Here is a 19,432-nt window from a genome sequence, read left to right as displayed (position 1 = left end):
CCAGGACATTAAAAATGGCTCGTGGCTGGGTCTTCCAGCACGACAATGACCCGAAACATACAGCCAAGGCAACAAAGGAGTGGCTCAAAAAGAAGCACATTAAGGTCATGTAGTGGCCTAGCAAGTTTCCAGACCTTAATCCCATCTAAAACTTATGGAGGGAGCTGAAGATCCGAGTTGCCAAGCGACAGCCTCGAAATCTTAATGATTTACAGATGATCTGCAAAGAGGAGTGGGCCAAAATTCCATCTAACATGTGTGCAAACCTCATCATCAACTACAAAAAAAGTCTGACTGCTGTGCTTGCCAACAAGGGTTTTGCCACCAAGTATTAAGTCTTGTTTGCCAAAGGGATCAAATACTTCTAATTTCTCTGTGCACAATGCAAATAAATATATATAATTTTGACAATGTGATTTTCTTTTTTTTTTTTTTAATATAATCTATCTCTCACTGGTAAAATTAACCTAGCCTAAAAATTCTAGACTGTTCATGTCTTTGACAGTAGGCAAACTTACAAAATCAGCAAGGGATCAAATACTTATTTCCTTCACTGTATGTATAATGAAAACTCATATAAACCACATATCTTCTTAAAGAGACGCTAAACCTAAAAATGAAAGAGAAAAAAAAAAAATCTAGATATGACCACTGCAAACCTGGCAGGCAAAACAATTGTCCATCTCTTACGGAGGGGATTTGGCATAGTTAAGGAGTAAAGCATATTTCTCAATCCTAAATTACAATTAATCCTAAGATTTTCCTAAACAAAAAAAACAAAAACAAAAAAGGTGTTGGAACTGCCTGTTGCTAGGACTATAAACCTTGTAATCTGCCTGTGAATAATGATATTTGCTTTCACGCTTGTTGAACCCTCCCTTTCACTTAGAAGCTGATAAAATATGATATTTGAACCTAAAATATAATCCCCCGAAATATCTACCACCAACAGTTAAAGAGGCTCTGTCACCAGATTCTCAAACCCCTATCTCCTATTGCATGTGATCGGCGCTGCAATGTAGATAACAGCAACGTTTTTTTTTGTTTTTTTTAAAACGTTCATTTTTGGACAAGTTATGAGCAATTTTATATATATATATATATGCAAATGAGCTTTGAAATGGACAACTGGGCGTTTTTTTTCGTTATGTCCAACTGGGCGTGTATTGTGTTTTTAACTGGGCGTGTTTATGTGTATGACGCTGACCAATCAGTGACCCGTCAGCATCATACACTCCTCAACATCTGCACGCTCCTCTCCTGAAATATTCTGTGCTGCTGTGAACTCTGCTCTTACCATTACGTAGCTCTCAGTCTGTTACCTCTCCTCCACTCCTGTCCTCAATAACACCTTCACATGATTGGCAAGTCACCACCCCGCACAAGATCCTACTGCACGGCTGACAGCCGTCAGCTGTATAGCTAACAGCACGGTTGTGTTGGAAGCGCGCCCTGCTGTGTCTCACTTAGCAGCTGGGTGTGTTCCCCTCATCTAGCTGCTACGTTCTATCCTGACCGCCGGTGAATTCTCCGTGCGGTCTTCGCAGTGCTGCTACCCCGTTTACCTACGGGAGCAGAACGCGGCTCCTGAAACACCCTGTGCTGCCTTAAACTCTGTGGACAGGTCAGGATCCTGTTTTTTTAAAACGCTGCTGGGGAACCCGCTCGATCCACTATATAAGGCTGCGCCTCCATCCTCTTCTGCCCCAGTCACTTATTCTCAAGCACTGTAAACTTTCAGATTGGTTGTGCTGTGAATATTCGGAGAACGTGATTGGTTTATGTGCAGGGTAATGAACATACAGACAAGCAGTAGAAGACTGACTAAGGGCTGAGCATTTCATTGAATTCACCTGTCCACAGAGTTTAAGGCAGCACAGAGTATTTCAGGAGCCGCGTTCTGCTCCCGTAGGTAAACAGGTAGCAGCACTGCGAAGACCGCACTGATAATTCACCGGCGGTCAGGATAGAACGTAGCAGCTAGATGAGCGGAACACACCCAGCTGCTAAGTGAGACACAGCAGGGCGTGCTTCCAACAAACCGTGCTGTTAGCTATACAGCTGACGGCTGTCAGCCGTGCAGTAGGATCTGGTGCGGGGTGGTGACTTGCCAATCATGTGAAAGTGTTATTGAGAACAGGAGTTGAGGAGAGGTAACAGACTGAGAGCTACGTAATGCTAAGAGCAGAGTTCACAGCAGCACAGAATATTTCAGGAGAGGAGCGTGCAGATGTTGAGTGTATGACGCGGACTGGTCACTGATTGGTCAGCGTCATACACATAAACACGCCCAGTTAAAAACACAATACACGCCCAGTTGGATATAACGAAAAAAAACGCCCAGTTGTCCATTTCAAAGCTCATTTGCATATATATAAAATAGCTCATAACTTGGCCAAAAATTAACGTTTTTAAAAAAACAAAAACGTTGCTGTTATCTACATTGCAACGCCGATAACATGCAATAGGAGATAGGGGTTTGAGAATCTGGTGACAGAGCCTCTTTAATGCTACCAATCCTCTTACTGACAAATATATTCAGCTGAACCAAAAAAGAATATTAATATATATATATGGGGCAAGAGGGATGAAAGGAACAGTAATACAGCTCTGGCTTCAATTATCTTGGGGGAAAATCCAACTTGGGCAATCCGGTCTTCGAATTGTCAGCAGATCCCACTGAAAAAAAAGCAAGTTCTTCTGCAACAATCTAACGTTGTAGTGCAGACATGGTGGAAAAAGTCCTGTGGAGAAACGTCGGCAAGTGCGTGGCACAATCCACATGTATTACAAAATATACAGCGGTAACAAGGATCACATATACAACCCTATAAATATGCCCTGAAATGAGAAATTTAGGGGTATTCTAAAGAGACTCAATATCACAACTTTCCCCTATAATTGAATACCAGTGAGTCAGAGATGTCTTACCTGCTCTTCAGGAGCTGGTGGAGGTGGTGCTTGTGGTTCTGCATGATTGACCACCCTTCGTTGCCGGAGTGGATGAAAGAAGCGATTCCAGCCAAATATTCCACCCTACATTTAAACAAGAAGCAAAATATATGGTTCTTTTTTACGTCTACAAATATGCACATATTGCTTTACAGGAATGGTCATACACAGCATAGATACATAAAATTAGCAAGTAGAAGCATGACCATCTAATAACCACCTTGAAGGATATGTTCACACCGTTTCCATTGCCCTTTACAGGTGGAATTGCATAATTTGACGTGCTACTCTAAATGGATCAATTATATTTGTCAATGACGCTAGTGAGAACAAAGCAAAACCTGCCGCTGAGACCTTATTCATAGGCAAATTATCCTGATTATACGTTTACTTTAAAGAATTAAATGATTCCTAAACCAATAGGAGATGCTTCTACAGAGGTTGGAATTGGGAAGGAACAAGGGTATCTAATATACACCCCCATTTCAATTCCAGCCTCTAGCTACATTTCTATTAGGTAGAAAAATCCTCAAACGTATTACTAGACCCATTTACAGATAGATTAACTCACAAAGATTCAATGTTGTGTGAGGTTGAAAAGGCCGATTACAAAATTCTCTTGACATGGTCCTGGTACCAAGCACCTTACATCTGATCCGATATACCCAGTGGCGGATTAAGTGTACTATGGGCCCTGGGCTGTTGACACTATTTAGGCCCCCTCCTTCCCTCTCACACTCAATCCAACCCCCTCCCAACCTAATGACACTGACCTGATGGATACAGGTTTTAACACTAGATACAGCTGCTCTGTATTCAGGATATAAAGCAGCTGTATCTTAAAAAGTAAAAATAATTTTTAATAAAAAGTATTTAGAAAGTTGCACCAGACACTGATACACTGTTTTATTAACCCCTTAATGACCGACCTATTTTAGACGTTCATGACCAAGCCATTTTTTACGTTTTTCCATCGTCTCATTCAAAGAGCTATACACTTTTTATTTTTGCGTCGACATAGCTGTATAAGGTCTTGTTTTTTGCGGGACAAGTTGTAATTTTTAATAGCACCATTTTGGGGTACATAGAATTTATTAATTAACTTTTATTAACTTTTTTTGGGGGGGAATAGAAAAAAACCTGAAATTTCGCCACACTTTTTTGCGTCCTAAATTTACGCCGTTTACTGTGTGGTATAAATAACACAATAACTTTATTCAGCGGGTTGTTGCGATTGCAACGATACCAAATTTGTATAGTTTTTGTATGTTTTACTACTTTTACATAGTGAAAACACTTTTTTTTTCAAAATTATTTGTTTTTGTGTCTCCATATTTGAAGAGCCGTAACGGTTTTATTTTTTCGCCGATGCAATTGTAGGAGTGCTTTTTTTTTTTGCGGGACGACTTGTAGTTTTTATCGGTACCATTTTGGAGTAGATGCGACTTTTTGATCACTTTTTATCACATTTTTTTTAAGGCCGGATTCAAAGAAAACAGCAATTTTTGCATGTTGTTTTATTTTATTTTTTACGACGTTCACCGTGCGGCTTAAATGATGTAATACATTTATGGTTGGGGTCATTACGGACGCGGCGATTCCAAATATGTGTCACTTTTTTTTACTATATTTTGTTTGTTAATAATAAAAGCAGTTTGTAAGGGGGAAAAGTGGGGTTTCATTTTCACTTTTTCTTAAACTTTTTTACTAGTCCCACTAGGGGACTTCACTAAGCGATCCTCCGATCGCATTTATAATACACTGCAATACTTCTGTATTGCAGTGTATTATGCCTGTCCGTGTAAAACGGACAGGCATCTGATAGGTCATTCCTCCGGCATGACCTAGCAGGCATTCACTGAAGGCAGACCTGGGGGCCTTTATTAGGCCCCTGGCTGCCATCGGAGAAACAGACACTCGGCGATCTTATCGCTATTGAGCACCGCATCTGAGGGGTTAAATGGGTGAGATCGATACTTATATCGATCTCACCCGGTCGAGCTGGGACTCCCCCAGCCCTCAGCTGCCTCTGGCAGCTGAGAGCAGGGAGATTTGACAGCTCCCTGCTCTGTTTACTTATTCCGATGCCGCGACATAAAAAGTCTATGGCATCGGAATAAGGCCCGTTAGTGACCGACGTAGAAACACTATGGGCCGGTCACGAACGGGTTAAAGAAAAATAAATAAATAATAATAATAATAAAAAAATTGTAACACCTCTCTTTAACCCGTTAGTGACCGGCCCATCGTGTTTCTACGTCGGTCACTAACGGTCACAAATCTGGCAGCTGAGGGCTGGGAGCGTCCCTGCTCTGCCGGGTGAGATCGATATTAGTATCGATCTCACCCGTTTAACCCCTCAATAGCGAGCACCGCATCTGAGTGGTTTTGGAGAGAGGGAGGGAGCTCCCTCTCTCTCCCACCGACACCTGGCGATACGATCGCCGAGTGTCTGTGTCTCCAATGGCAGCCGGGGGTCAGCCGGGGGTCTAATAAAGGCCCCCAGGTCTGCCTGGAGTGAATGCCTGCTAGATCATGCCGCAGGCATGACCTAGCAGATGCCTGTCCGTGTTAAACGGACAGGCAGTAATACACTGCAATACAAAAGTATTGCAGTGTATTATAAATGCGATCGCAGAATTGCATATTATAGTCCCCTAGTGGGACTAGTAAAAAAGTGAAAAAAAAGTTTAATAAAGTTAATTTTAAAAAAAAAAGTGAAAAAAAATGAAAAACCCAGCTTTTCCCCTTACAAAATGCTTTACTATTAAAAAAACAAAATAAAGTTAAAAAGTTACACATATTTGGTATCGCCGCGTCCGTAACGACCCCGACTAGAAATCTATTACATTATTTAACCCGCACGGTGAACGCCGTAAAAAATGTAATAAAAAACTATGGAAAAATTGCTGTTTTCTGTGAATACTGACTTTAAAAAAATTTGATAAAAAGTGATCAAAAAGTCGCATCTACTCCAAAATGGTACCAATAAAAACTACAAGTCTTCCAGCAAAAAAAAAGCCCTCATACAACTGCATCGGCGAAAAAATAAAAATGTTACGGCTCTTCAAATACGGAGACACAAAAACAAATAATTGTAAAAAAAAAGCATTTTTACTGTGTAAAAGTAGTAAAACATACAAAAACTGGTATCGTTGCAATCGTAACAACCCGCTGAATAAACTTATTGTGTTATTTATATCACACGGTAAACGGCGTAGATTTAAGACGCGAAAAAGAGTGGCAAAATTTCAGGTTTTTTTCTATTTCCCCCCAAATAAAAGTTAATCAATAAATAATATGTCCCCCAAAATGGTGCTATTAAAAAATACAACTTGTCCCGCAAAAAACAAGACCTTATACAGCTATGTCGACGCAAAAATAAAAAAGGTTATAGCTCTTGGAATGCGACGATGGAAAAACGTAAAAAATGGCCTGGTCAGATCTGTGACGTCACTCACAGGTCCTGCATCGTGTCGGCACCAGAGGCTACAGTTGATTCTGCAGCAGCATCAGCTTTTGCACATCGATTTACCTGCAAACGCCGATCCTGCTGCAGAATCATCTGTAGCCTCTGGTGCCGGCTCGTCTGACACGATGCAGGACCTGTGAGTGACGTCACAGCGTGATCTCTTGAGAACACGCTGTGTCTGCACTGCCAGAAGCTGGGCGTTCTGAAGAGAAGTGGATGATACTTCTCATCAGAACGCCCAGCTAGTAAAAGTAGTAAACACGCCCCGATGTACGCACATAATACACGCCCAGTTGGACTTTTACTTTTCAACACGCCCAGTTGTACTTTTGCAAGCCTCATTTGCATAAATACAAAAATGGGCATAACTTGGCCAAAAATGCTCGTTTTTTAAAAATAAAAACGTTACTGTAATCTACATTGCAGCGCCTATCTGCTGCAATAGCAGATAGGGGTTGCAAAATCTGGTGACAGAGCCTCTTTAAGGTCTAAAATAGGCTGGTCATTAAGGGGTTAAAGTGTAACTAAACTTTTAAAAAACTTTTGACATATACTGATATGTCAGAACTCTTAATCGGTTGGGGGTCCGAGCACTGAGACCCCCACCGATCGCTAAAGTGAAGCAGAGGAAGCGCACGATTGAATGCTGCACCACTTCGTTTCTGATCTGCATTCCTTGGAGTGGTGTACGTCCGTACACTGCTTGCTCGGCTTTCTGGTTCCCGGAGTGCTTCTGCCACTTTTTTTTAGCGATCCATGGGGGTCTCAGTGTTCGAACCCCAACCGAGCAAAACTTCTGACATTTCACTATGACATGTCAGAAGTTTTTTAGAAGTTTAGTTACACTTTAAAGGGGTTTTCCCGTGAGGGAAATTTATGACATATCCTGTGGATCCTGTCAGATAGATGTGAGTGCCACCACTGGGACCCGCACCTATCTCTAGAACCGGGCCCCCTAAACCCTGTTCTACCTCTTTCTGCTATCAATGCCTCCCGGCAACTTCCTGACCATGCACTTTCCGTAACTTTCATTCAGTTCTATGAGACTTACGGAAACAGCGTAGTAAGGGGATTAGGGGGCCCGTTCTAAAGATAGGTGCAGGTCCCAGAGGTGGGGCCTACATCTAGCTGACATTTATTACAAATTCTGTGGATCCTGTGGATATGTCATAAATTTCTCTCATGAGAAAACGGAGGACTGTATGGGGGAGATTATATTGCAAGGGGAGGTCAGGTTGTCTGACTGACTGCTGGGGGCTCTATAGGGGGGTCTGAGTGATTGATTCTGATGTCTCTCGGGTGGGGGGGGGGAATAGCCCTTCCATAGAGTCCTCAGCAGTTAGTCGCTCAGAACCCCCTATAGAGCCCCCAGCAGTTAGTCAGACAATCTGACCTCCCCTTGCAATATATTAGTAACTACTGAGGGGAAGGGGGAGGGAGAATTATACTGAATGGGGGGGTCTAACCATCTAAGTGAATGCAGAGGACTCTATGAAGGGGGGAATTATCCCCCTCATCCCCCATAGAGCCCTCAGTATTTCAGTATTTATTATACAGCGGGGGGGGGGGGGGGGGGGAGTGTGTCTGACTGCTGAGTGTCTATGTGGGGGGTAAAATATTATCCCCCGGTAGAGCCCTCTGCAGTGAGTTAGATGCTCAACCACCCCAGTTACAGGGAGGGAGGTTATAGGTCATAACATTGTGGGGAGCAGTATGAGGGCAATATACTGTGTGGTGGCAGTGTCGGGGTAATTATATACAGTAGTATACAGAAGGCCCAGGGGGTAAATATTAATTCAATGGCGTATCATGCAAATAGGTGGCGTGACATGCAAAAGGGTTGTGGCCTAAATAACAGTTCATTAATTGTAATCTAGGATACATGTTCGTGATTTTTATTTAGGTCATAATCGCACAGCCCTACCTATGACCATTACTAGTACAATTTGTTGTGTTGCTTTCTCTTGCACGTAGTGTGCAGATTATTTATAACACCATGTGTGTTGATCTCACAGATTGCAGTCATGGGTAGTGCCATCTGCCCACAATCGTGCATTATAGCACTCACGTGTTTAAGGTCATGATTTCAAATATACACCATGGTGTCCTTTCACACTTAATGGGGTATTAAACATGGATACAGAAGGATGTGCCGTACATGTCTGATAGATGCGGGGGGTCCCAACTCAGGGACCTGCACTTATCTTGAGAACGGACGTGTACCGACCTCGTCCTCGCCCAGCAAAGCGGCCGCTGGTCACCACATTTAGGCGGAGCCTCAGTAGAAAAGTGGCTGGGCTCACAGGAACAGCGTAACTAGCTGTGCTACTTCCCTAACGGTCATAGAAGTGAAGGGGATTTACGGAAGCAGCATAGCACAGCGACAATTATTTTGCAAATTTGGCCACCTCTCTAATCAGTCTCCGCTTGAATGTGTCAGTCGGTGGACCCCCATTCTCGAGATAGTTGTGGGTCCAAAAGCTGGGATAAGGGTTGCCAACCTCCACTTTAGTCATTTCTGCATAACTGAGATAAAAATCATTGACAGACCATCATTTTTACGGACACATTACAAAATCATTGCCTGGGCACACTGTGCTAGGAGTGACTCACCCACCAATTACAGCCCCGCTTGCAGCTTTCCCCCGCTAACGTAGCATGGGAAAGCTGCAAGCGGGTCTGTGATTAGTGAGTCTGACTCACTGACCACTCATCCACCACCACCACCACCATGGCCGGTTTCCGACAAAGTGTGGCCCTGGGCAAAGTTAAAAGTGGGGCCCCAAATGCTGAATTACTGTATAAATAATACATTAAATTCAGAAGGCCGTGTGCAGAGCACTGCATCTCTGATTTCGCGTCCACGTGTGTTTTAAGCCCCAAAGCATATGTCCCCCCTCTCACACAAAAAAATTATCTATATACATATGCAGTTTCTAAATCATACCACTATACCAGATTAAATATTACCTGCATATTGTTACTGAACGCAACTCACTATTATAAGACCAATATTACCAATAATAACACACTATAAAAGGTCCAAATAATACCAGCACACCATAACCACATAGTGACTGAATAAAACCCCAATACGGTTACTGAATAATACCCCCATACTGTTACTGAATAACACCGCCACACCATAACCACATAGTGACTGAATAATACCCCCATACTGTTAGGGAATAATACAGCCACACCATAGCCACATAGTGACTGAATAATACCCCCATACTGTTACTGAACAATACCACCACAACATAAGCACGCAGTGACTGAATACTACCGTCACACCATAATCACGTAGTGGCTGAATAATACCCCAATACTGTTACTGCATAATACTGCCACACTATAACCACATAGGGACTGAATAATACCCCCATACTGTTACTAACAAAAACCACTATACAAAGGCCAATATTACCACCATAAAGTGAACATATAATGGTAGATGCCAGTTATACACAGGAGCTCTGCAAACGATAGTGATTACAGGTCATTTATATCCAGTGACTCACAGATGATGTTTACTCTGATTAGATTCGTTCATTTTTTTCTCCATCCGGCCCAGACCACTGTGACGACTTATTCCAGCTACGACTCGTCCCTGCAGAATTTGATACACAGACATGTTGGTTTCTCGCTCCTCCAGCACCCTCCACACCTATGCCCCATCCTCTAAACAAACTCGTAATCCACAGTGCCCCAGAAAGTAATAATAATCCCTCAGTGCTCGACCCAATAAAAGTGGCCCACCAGTAACCGTGCCCCCACACAGTAATAATACCCCCTTTGCGCCCCCTATAGATCGTACCACACAACCCTTTCCCTGGTACTTATGTGCCACACAACATCCCCCCTCCCTGGTGCTTATGTGGCAAACAACCACCCCCCCTCCCTGGTAATTATGTGCCCCCCCCCGCAGATTTGTGCCACACAGCCATCGCTTGTGCATTGTGCCACAGAGCCATCCATTGTGCTTTGTGCCACACAGCCCCCCTTGTGCTGTGTGCCTCACAGCCCCCCCTTGTGCTGTGTGCCTCACAGCCCCCCTTGTGCTGTGTGCCACAAAGCCCCACCTTGTGCTTTGTGCCACAGCCCCCCTTGTGCTTTGTGCCACAGCCCCCCTTGTGCTTTGTGCCACACAGCCCCCCTTGTGCTTTGTGCCACACAGCCCCCTTGTGCTTTGTGCCACACAGCCCTCCCCTTGTGCTTTGTGCCACACAACCCCCCTTATGCTCTGTGCCACACAGTTCCCCCATGTGCTTTGTGCCACACAGCCCCCCCTGTGCTTTGTTACACAGTCCCCCCATGTGCTTTGTGCCACACAGCCCCCCTTGTGCTGTGTGCCACACAGCCCCCCTTGTGCTTTGTGCCACACAGACCCCCCTTGTGCTTTGTGCCACACAGCCCCTCCTTGTGCTTTGTGCCACACAGCCCCCCCTTGCATTGTGCCACACAGCCCCCCTTGTACTAAGTGCCTCACTCCCCTCACATTGTACTTCGTGCCACACAGCCCCCAGAGCAGAGAGCGGTAGCCTATCGCTATCACTCTCCACTCTGCCTCACAAGTCTCACCATTAGGAGGATGTCATGCGGCGGCAGTCTGAGTGAGGTCGGTGCCGGCACAGGAGTGGACGAGTCCAGTCACCTGAACTGAGTCACTTGACTAGACTGGTGCACACAGGGCTGGCACCGTCCTCACTCAGACTGTCATTCACTTGGCGGCCTGCATATTTTCAAATTCCGCAGAAGTCAAGCGGAATCTGAAAATATGCCTGTGGCCTACTCTCCCCTTGCACTGCACATTTTGGCGGATGCGGAGAGCAATGTTCCGGGAGAAGGAGAAAAAAATCCCAGACACCCTTTTTTTGTGGACTGTCCGTAAATTTACGGACGGTTGCAACCCTGGCTGGGATTCGCATCTATCAGACATTTAGGCCTCATTCACACGGCTCTGCCCGTAATCACGGTCCGTGATTACGGGAACGGCCGGCCATGGAGAGCCATCCGCATTTTCGGCCCATGCTCCCATATAAAGTATGGGAGCCCGGTCCTTAAAAAGCAAAAGATAGGACGTCATATCTTTTGCGGGGGCTTTCTACAGCCAGGACACATTCCCGCAAGTATACGGGAAGCTGTCCGTGGTCAACAGAAATGAGAGAGTCCGTAATTGCAGACCGTTAATGACAGTCTGCAATTACGGACAAAATCTACGGTCGTGTGCATGGGCCCTGAGGTCATATCTTGTGGGTATGCCATAAATGTCTAATAAGGGGACAACATTTTAATAACCTATTATTTTAAAAGTAGGTTACTCAACATCAAAACTAATATCTATGAGGGATATGATCGCAGCAGTAAACAAAACCAATAATATGAAAGATGTTTTTATTAGATTATAGTATGTATTCCTTATCTTAAAAAAAACCATCAATGAGCTCTAAAAAAATTAAGTGCTTATCACATAATCAGACTTTAAGATTATGTAGTTTACAGTTTCACACGCATCCTGTTATACAACATAAAAGGCGGTGAGTATGATAAAAAGATGCACTTATCAAGATAACTTCATATACAAACGGTCATTGCCCATACAGTATGTTCCAACTTTTGGAGTGTACCATCACATTTAAAGGGAAGCGCTCACCAGCATTTCACCTATTGAACGCTACTCACCCCTCGCTGGTCGCTGCTGTCAAAAGTTAATTGCTGTTATCCCCTGTCCTAAACTCCTATTCCAATCGTAAATAACGGTCTGCAAATATTTTGCACCTTTTACGATAATAATCTTGTTCGTTCCACTTCGTATGGCCGCACAACGCTGAAAACTAGGTTGCCCTAAATGCCAAAATCTCATCTGAGATACTGCGCATGCGCTCGTCATGTATGGTCAGACACCCTTCCCTGCTTCGTCCGGACCTAAAATCTAGTTACTGCGCATGCGCCGCTGTGGTGTCCCATTGTGATCACGCACCAGAACAGGACATCGATGCACAAGTGCAGACCAAATGCTATATAGAGGGAGATAGCCCGGGTGCAATATATACTAATGAACAGACACCAACACACCTCATTCACACTCCCCCTTGTAGTGCTGGGGGAGAAACGGTGTGTCAGTTTACGGTGTGGTGCATTTTGATGTTGCTGGGCAGCCCACCTGGTCTAATAGTATGGGCGTAAATAATAGGCCGTATTCCAGCATGGTGCCATCGGACTGGCACACTTGTAAAAGCTTTATCTGTGTGCGGTATTAATTCTAAGCAGTCACCCCCCTCATGAATGAGGTGTGTTGGTGTCTGTTCATTAATATATATATAGGATTCTGAATACACATCACGTCCTGGCTGGAGGTAATGTATATTCATTGTCATGACACTGCAGTAACATTACAGTGTATATCGCTATCTGCTGTATAAATGAATGGAGAGAAGTGTATGACGCTGATTGGTCAGCGTCATACACTCCTCTGTACAACGCCCACTTGGTCATATAGTAAAACACGCCCAGTTATCCATTGAGAAACTCATTAGCATAAAGCTAATATAGGTCATAACTCCGTCAAAAATGATAGTTTTTCTAAATAAAAAACACTGCTGTAATCTACATTACAGCGCCAATCACATCATGTACAATATAGGCCACTTATAATGTAGTGACAGAGCCGCTTTAAAGTGAGAGCAGTTTCATAAACGTAATTGCAGTTTACGTTTAATAAAACATATCCTCTCTCTGTAATTGGAAATTACCGTACATTGAGCCAGTAAGGTCATTATCCCCTTCTGATGTTCATATTTTGTATGTTCGAACCCCCTAACTTGTCCCATACACACAGATCAGCCATAACATTAACCCTTTAAGGACAGGCCTTAAAGAACCACTCTGGTGACAAATTTTATTGCACGTCACACCGCATGAACACTGCCCTCCCATATGACTACATTTGTTCACATACTTTTACGAAATACATTTTTTTATGATTAAATAGATTCTTTTTTTTACTGTGAAAACTTATATTAAATTGGAAAAAAAATTTAGCCCCAAATTGAGGACTTCACTATGCGATTCTTTGATCACCTTCTATAATGTTTTTGTATATTTGAGTATACCAAAGCAATATTCCCTAATAGGCATATTGCCAAGGTAGGCCTTGGGGCCTTTCTTAGGCACATACATTTTCGACACTGGACGGGAACTGGTTGAAACCACTGACAGGTAAAATGAATAACATTGATTATCTCATTACAATAACACCTGTCAAGGGGTGGCATATATTATGCTGCAAGTGAACAGTCAGTTCCTGAAGTTGATGTGTTGGTAGCAGGAAAAATGGGCATGCAGAAGGATCTGAGCCACTTTCACAAGACCCAAATTCTAATGGCTAGATGATTGGGTCAGAGCATTTCCAAATCGATAGGTCTTGTGGGGTGTATGCAGTGGCGAGTACCTTACAAAATTGGTCCAAGGCTTATTGATGCATGTGGGGAGCAAAGTCTAGCCCGTCTGGTCTAATCTCACAAAAGAGCTACTGCGACACAAATTGCTGAGAAGGTTTAAGGGGTTATCCGGGTTATAAAAACGGATAGCCTATCCTCAGGATAGGCTATCAATATTAGGTCGGTGAGGGTCCGACTAGCGGCACCCCCGCCAGTCAGCTGTTTGAAGCAGCCTCATTGTTTACATGGTTCTTGTGGATAGGCCATACATTTTTATAACCCCTTTAATGCTGGCTATGATAGAAATGTGTCAAAAAACACACAGTGCATCGCAGCTTGATGCATTTAGGGCTGCATAGCAGCAGACCGACCAGAGCGCCATGCTGCCCCTTGTTCACCGCCAAAGGTGCCTACATTGGACATGTGACCATCAGTACTGGATCATGGGGCAATGAAAGAAGGTGGCTCGGTTTGATGTATCGGGTTGTCTTTTACATCATGTGGATGGCAGGGTGCGTGAGCGTCGCTTGCCTGTGTAAGAGATGGCACCAGTAAGCACTATGGGAAGGATGTATGCCGGCGGAGGCAGTGCGATTCTGGGAAACCTTGGGTCTTGGCATTCATGTGAATGATACTTTGACTTGTACGACCTACATAAACATTGCTACAGACCAAGTACACCCCTTCATGGCAACAATATTTTGTAATGGCAGTGCAGAATAATGCACCCTGCCGCACTGCAAATATTTTTCAGCAATGGTTCGAGAAACACAAGAAAGAGTTCAAGGTGTTGACTTAGCCTCCACATTCCCCAGATTTCAATCTGATTGGACATTTGTGGGATGTGCTGAAAAAACAAGTAAAATCAATGGAGGTCCCACCTCACACGACTAAAGGTTCTGCTGCCAATGTCTTTGTGCCAGATGCCAAGAACACCTTCAGGTCTTGTGGCGCCAATGCCTCAACGGGTCAGAGTTGTTTTGGCAGCACAAAGGGAACTACTCAATAGGCAGGTGGTTTTAATGTTATGACTGATTGGTGTATATAAATTAAGTAAAGATGGGAATCCAGCACAGTATATGATAAAGCCAACAAGCCATCCATAATGGAAAATGCAAGTGTGGGAATGCTTACATCTTTTTCGGTAAAGCGATTGCTTAATGCTAGAACAGTGCAAATACAGTATATCCTATAATAAAAAAAAATATTTTGTCAGACACTGTGCTGGATTCTCGGTTGCAGTTTTGCCACGAATTGCCGTGGTTTTCTGTTGTGTGGCTTCTACAGGTGAAGCAGATTGATACGCCCTCTGCGCGTACGGGCACCGAAGGGGTCTATTTATAGGAGTAATTTTTGTTGCATTTTTTGCCAGCAATTTATATAATAATGGCGTGGGCTCACCGTGATTACGAAAATTGCCGCAAAAATACATCTACAAAAAACAAGTTACAACCAAACTCCTTGCTACTAATAGAAATAAGTAAACCTAAAACAAGGGATCAATGAACATGCAATAGGTGTACTGTATAGCACCCTGGATACTATTTTGGGGGAATGGTGGACCTTACAGATCGTTTGTACCCTGCTTTGAGTGAGGAAGTCAGAGTGGAAAGTATTCTATAGCCATGTAGTAGAAGCTATATGTGTTAGCAATGTGTTTCCTGTCAAACTGGTGTACTAAAAATGACTAATTCAATGTATAAAGGGAAAATCATAAAAGTTATAACCCATGCTCTTGTTTACCATCAGTGACCTATCTAATCCACTTTTAGACTGAATTTCTTGTCTAATTGAGTACATATAAAAAAATTCCCTAAAACCAATAATGTACTATCATCACTTTTGGTGAGTACTGATATCATTCTTATAGAGGGACCAGTTATAAAGTACAAAGAGTCTCTCACATTAAAATCACGCATCTATCCAATGCAGAAAACATAGATGGTGGTATGCAGGGGATGCGGTCTGCAAATTTACCAAGATTCAGACGGTGATTCCCTCCCTCACATACACGCAGAGTCTGAAGTAAAAATTCTATTGATCCTTACAATATGCACACAGATCACTGCAGCATAAACGATAACTCTATTACTAAATGCATAAAAGAAAGTGTATAAGAGAAGTTAAAAATGTCAGAAATCGATACTCTCTCGCAATATTCCGGATTGAAAGTTAACTGGCAGAAGTCAGCCATTCTATATATGGCCAGGAGTCCAACTCCTGATCCGTTAATATTGCAATATGGTCTTGAAACAGTCTCCAGTTTTAAATATCTTGGCATTAATATTGTTCTAGATCATGAACAGTCTCGTGCAACTTCTATAGTTCCGTTATTAACACAGATTGGGGAAAAATTTAGGTCATGGTCCAAACTCCCATTATCTGTGGCGGGTCGTATTAATGGTGATTCAGCCTCAGTGTACCCATGTTTTACAATATATGCCTGTTACGGTTCCCATGTCGTTCTTTAGATCCCTTAATTCCGTAATAATACAATTTATATGGGGCTCTTCTAGGTCTAAACTCAAATTAGCTACTTTACAACGCCCTAAACTTGATGGGGGGATGGGTTTATCAGATTTTCATTTGCATTACCTAGCGGGTCAGCTCCGTAATATCCGGGACTGGATACGGGATGCTCCTCAATCTGACACAAACGATTATATGGCTTCACTGGTTGCAGGACGTAGTTTGCTTAGTTTCCTAGAATACCCCAGATTCACTACCCGTACTGATTTACTTCCTATGCATGTCCTAGCACTGGCGGTTTGGCACACATCCCAAAAATTACTTGCATATACAGATACGGTTCCGGAGCTTCCTTTATGGCACAAACCTACATTACCATAAATTCAATCATTGACGGATACACAGATGTGACAGGATCTAGGTATCACCTGACTGGGAGATATGTATGACAATGGCTTGATTCTTATTTTCTTACAGATTAAGGAGACACACCAAGTTCCGGGATTACAGTGGTTTAAATACTTACAATTACGCCATGCCCTACAGACGCAATTCCCACCTAACTCATATCTGCATACCCTCTTATTGGCATACTAAAGTCTCAAGGCCCGAAGGGTCTTATTTCAGCTCTATATAGCTATCTAATTTCAGCCCAAATCAATTCTGCTCCGCTTCCGGTCTTGACTAAGTGGAAGTCGCAGATACCAGACCTTTCTCCTGAAGATCTGGTTGACATTTTCTGCTCGCACTTGGCAGTATCCCCAGCTATAAATAATAAGCTTATTCAATTATATATTATACACCCAACTTATTTCATCCCTGTGCGACTGCATCGTATGGGCAGATTGTCCACATCAGCCTGCCATAGATGTTATCAACCAGAGGCAGACTTTTGGCATCTCATTTGGGAATGTTCGTTTATGTCGATATTTTGGAAAAATGTATATGATGTCATTACTCCATTGCCAAGTCCTTTGTTATTTTCCCCGAAAATAGCCTTATTGGGACTTATAGATGAAGAGCAATGGACACACCACACTGGTATTTTTTTTAAAATAATCTATTTCTGGCTAGAAAAACTATAGCCATGCACTGGATGGCAGATACAGCTCCATCGATGGCATCATGGAAATCGCTTGTTAATATGGTTATTACTTATGAACAGCTGGTATATTATCACAGAGGATGCCCTGATAAATTTCAAAAGGTGTGGGGTCAGTGGTTGGCCACCATGGATGTCCCTTATGATACACCCCCCCCCCCGTGATTCCATTCCGATGCTTTGTTCTCTTGATAGGGTATGATGTAACATCATTCATGGCTTTGAAATGCGACATAGGTGACTTGTTTTGGTTTACTTGTTTATTTTCAACATTTGTGAATTATTTTGGAATATCCCTGTACTTCATTGTATGATTTGGCGACTGGATAATCTGTACTTGTTAAATCTTTGACTGTGTATTCTTGCTGATATTTCTCTTTATTTACACACTGTCATTGTTACTATTGTAATGTATTATCCATTTAACGTAATACTTTGTATGCAATATTTTGAATAAAACGAATAAAAAGAAAAAAAACTTCAAAAATCATTGGTGAAAATGTGGAACATAATAGTTTTTAGGTTTGTCGTGTTTCAGATAGCACTAGGTTTTCAAGCGGGTGCATGTGTAGGGGCCCAACCCAATAGGATATGAAGAAGGTACAATGCACATCAATGGGAGTAATTTTCATGATGGATATTTATTATTTTGCCAGTATCAGTGCAATGTTTCGGTCACATCCTTGACCTTCCTCAGGCACTGTAGTATGCTGGTTCCTGCGAAATGGCGCTTATTGTAACGTGGAAGCCCGCAATGAGAGGTGCCTCTCGTTCCTTCCAGCCGCGTTACAACAAGCGCCAATTTCGCAGGAACCAGCATACTACAGTGCCTGAGGAAGGTCAAGGATATGGCCGAAACGTTGCACTGATACTGGCAAAATAATATCTATCTTGAAAATTACTCCCATTGGCGTGCATTGTACCTTCTTATTCGTTTTTATGGAGACGGCAGAACGGAGAGCATTCTCTTTACTAGACATGTAAGACTTTCATTGTGCAATTGTGTTTGAGGAATTTATTTATTTTGTTAGGCGCAGTTCACATTAGTGTTAATATATCTTTGAAGGTGCTTACAGTTGGATCCTGCATGTCACAGACACTCAGGACCCGTTGTCACTGAACCCGTCAGGTCCACGGGACTGACTGATTCAGTGTAAAACAAACTACTTTTTAATAAAGACTAAATTACAAAGTTACACTAAACACACCGACTAATCTATTTATTTAAAAAAAAAATACCCTCAAAGGTGTACATAGCTTTTAATTCACCAGGTAGCATGAAGAATAGATTTATTTCTGTTACAGTATACAGATGGTTTAAACTGACTACAATCTTACCATATGCAATTATTCATGAATTCTCATGTTTAAATTTATATAGGGATTAATTGTATGTCCCTGAAGTTTTAACACATTATCAAAAACTTAGAAAACGTAGAAAATTATGTTTGTGGCTTTCTCAGAGCTGAGGAGGCACTAAACTATTTCCTGCTAAAATCAAATATCATCTGTCCCTGTAGTAACAGAATAAAGTGCAGCGACAGCTTAAACCACCTGCTTTATTCCTGCAAATTACCTCATTAATCAGTGATTAAGCTACCAAAATCTTTCGAGGCAGAATTTAATAATGTGGCCCATTTATAAGCGGTTTTGTTGTGTATCCTTAGTATAACTGACGTTAGATGTAGCGATCATTAATGATCCAAACGGTATACGATCGTATGAGTGCCCATACACGTAGCAGTACTGTACAGCATGTCCAACAATTCTTGCCGCAAATTACTGCGGATCTGCACTGCAGTTTTTGGCCGTGCAGCTTGTACATGCAAAACGTGTTAAAACCATGTGTTTAAAAAAAAAAAACAATTTACAACGCTTGTCGTATATTGGGCAATGAAGCTGCAGAGGGGCTCGGGTGAGCGCCGAGCCGCTTAGTTTCTGATCGGCTTTTCTCAGAAACCCGAGCAGTTGGTGTACGGGCTCATAGACTTTCTA

At 42.7% G+C, this 19,432-nt stretch overlaps 1 protein-coding gene across 3 annotated transcripts in view; it reads right to left on the bottom strand.

The window, feature by feature from the left end:
* UBAC2 (UBA domain containing 2) overlaps positions 1-19,432 on the bottom strand; it is a 193,565-nt gene that overhangs the window by 15,888 nt on the left and 158,245 nt on the right. For all 3 annotated transcript variants that reach the window (XM_075852435.1, XM_075852434.1, XM_075852436.1), the window contains one exon: positions 2,932-3,036. In XM_075852435.1, the coding sequence (XP_075708550.1) occupies positions 2,932-3,036 (105 nt within the window). The remainder of the gene's footprint in view (positions 1-2,931; positions 3,037-19,432) is intronic.

The sequence above is a fragment of the Rhinoderma darwinii genome, chromosome 2 (assembly GCF_050947455.1).
Source record: "Rhinoderma darwinii isolate aRhiDar2 chromosome 2, aRhiDar2.hap1, whole genome shotgun sequence".
Classification (NCBI taxonomy): Eukaryota; Metazoa; Chordata; class Amphibia; order Anura; family Rhinodermatidae; genus Rhinoderma; species Rhinoderma darwinii.
This window is presented reverse-complemented; position numbering and strand designations above follow the sequence as displayed.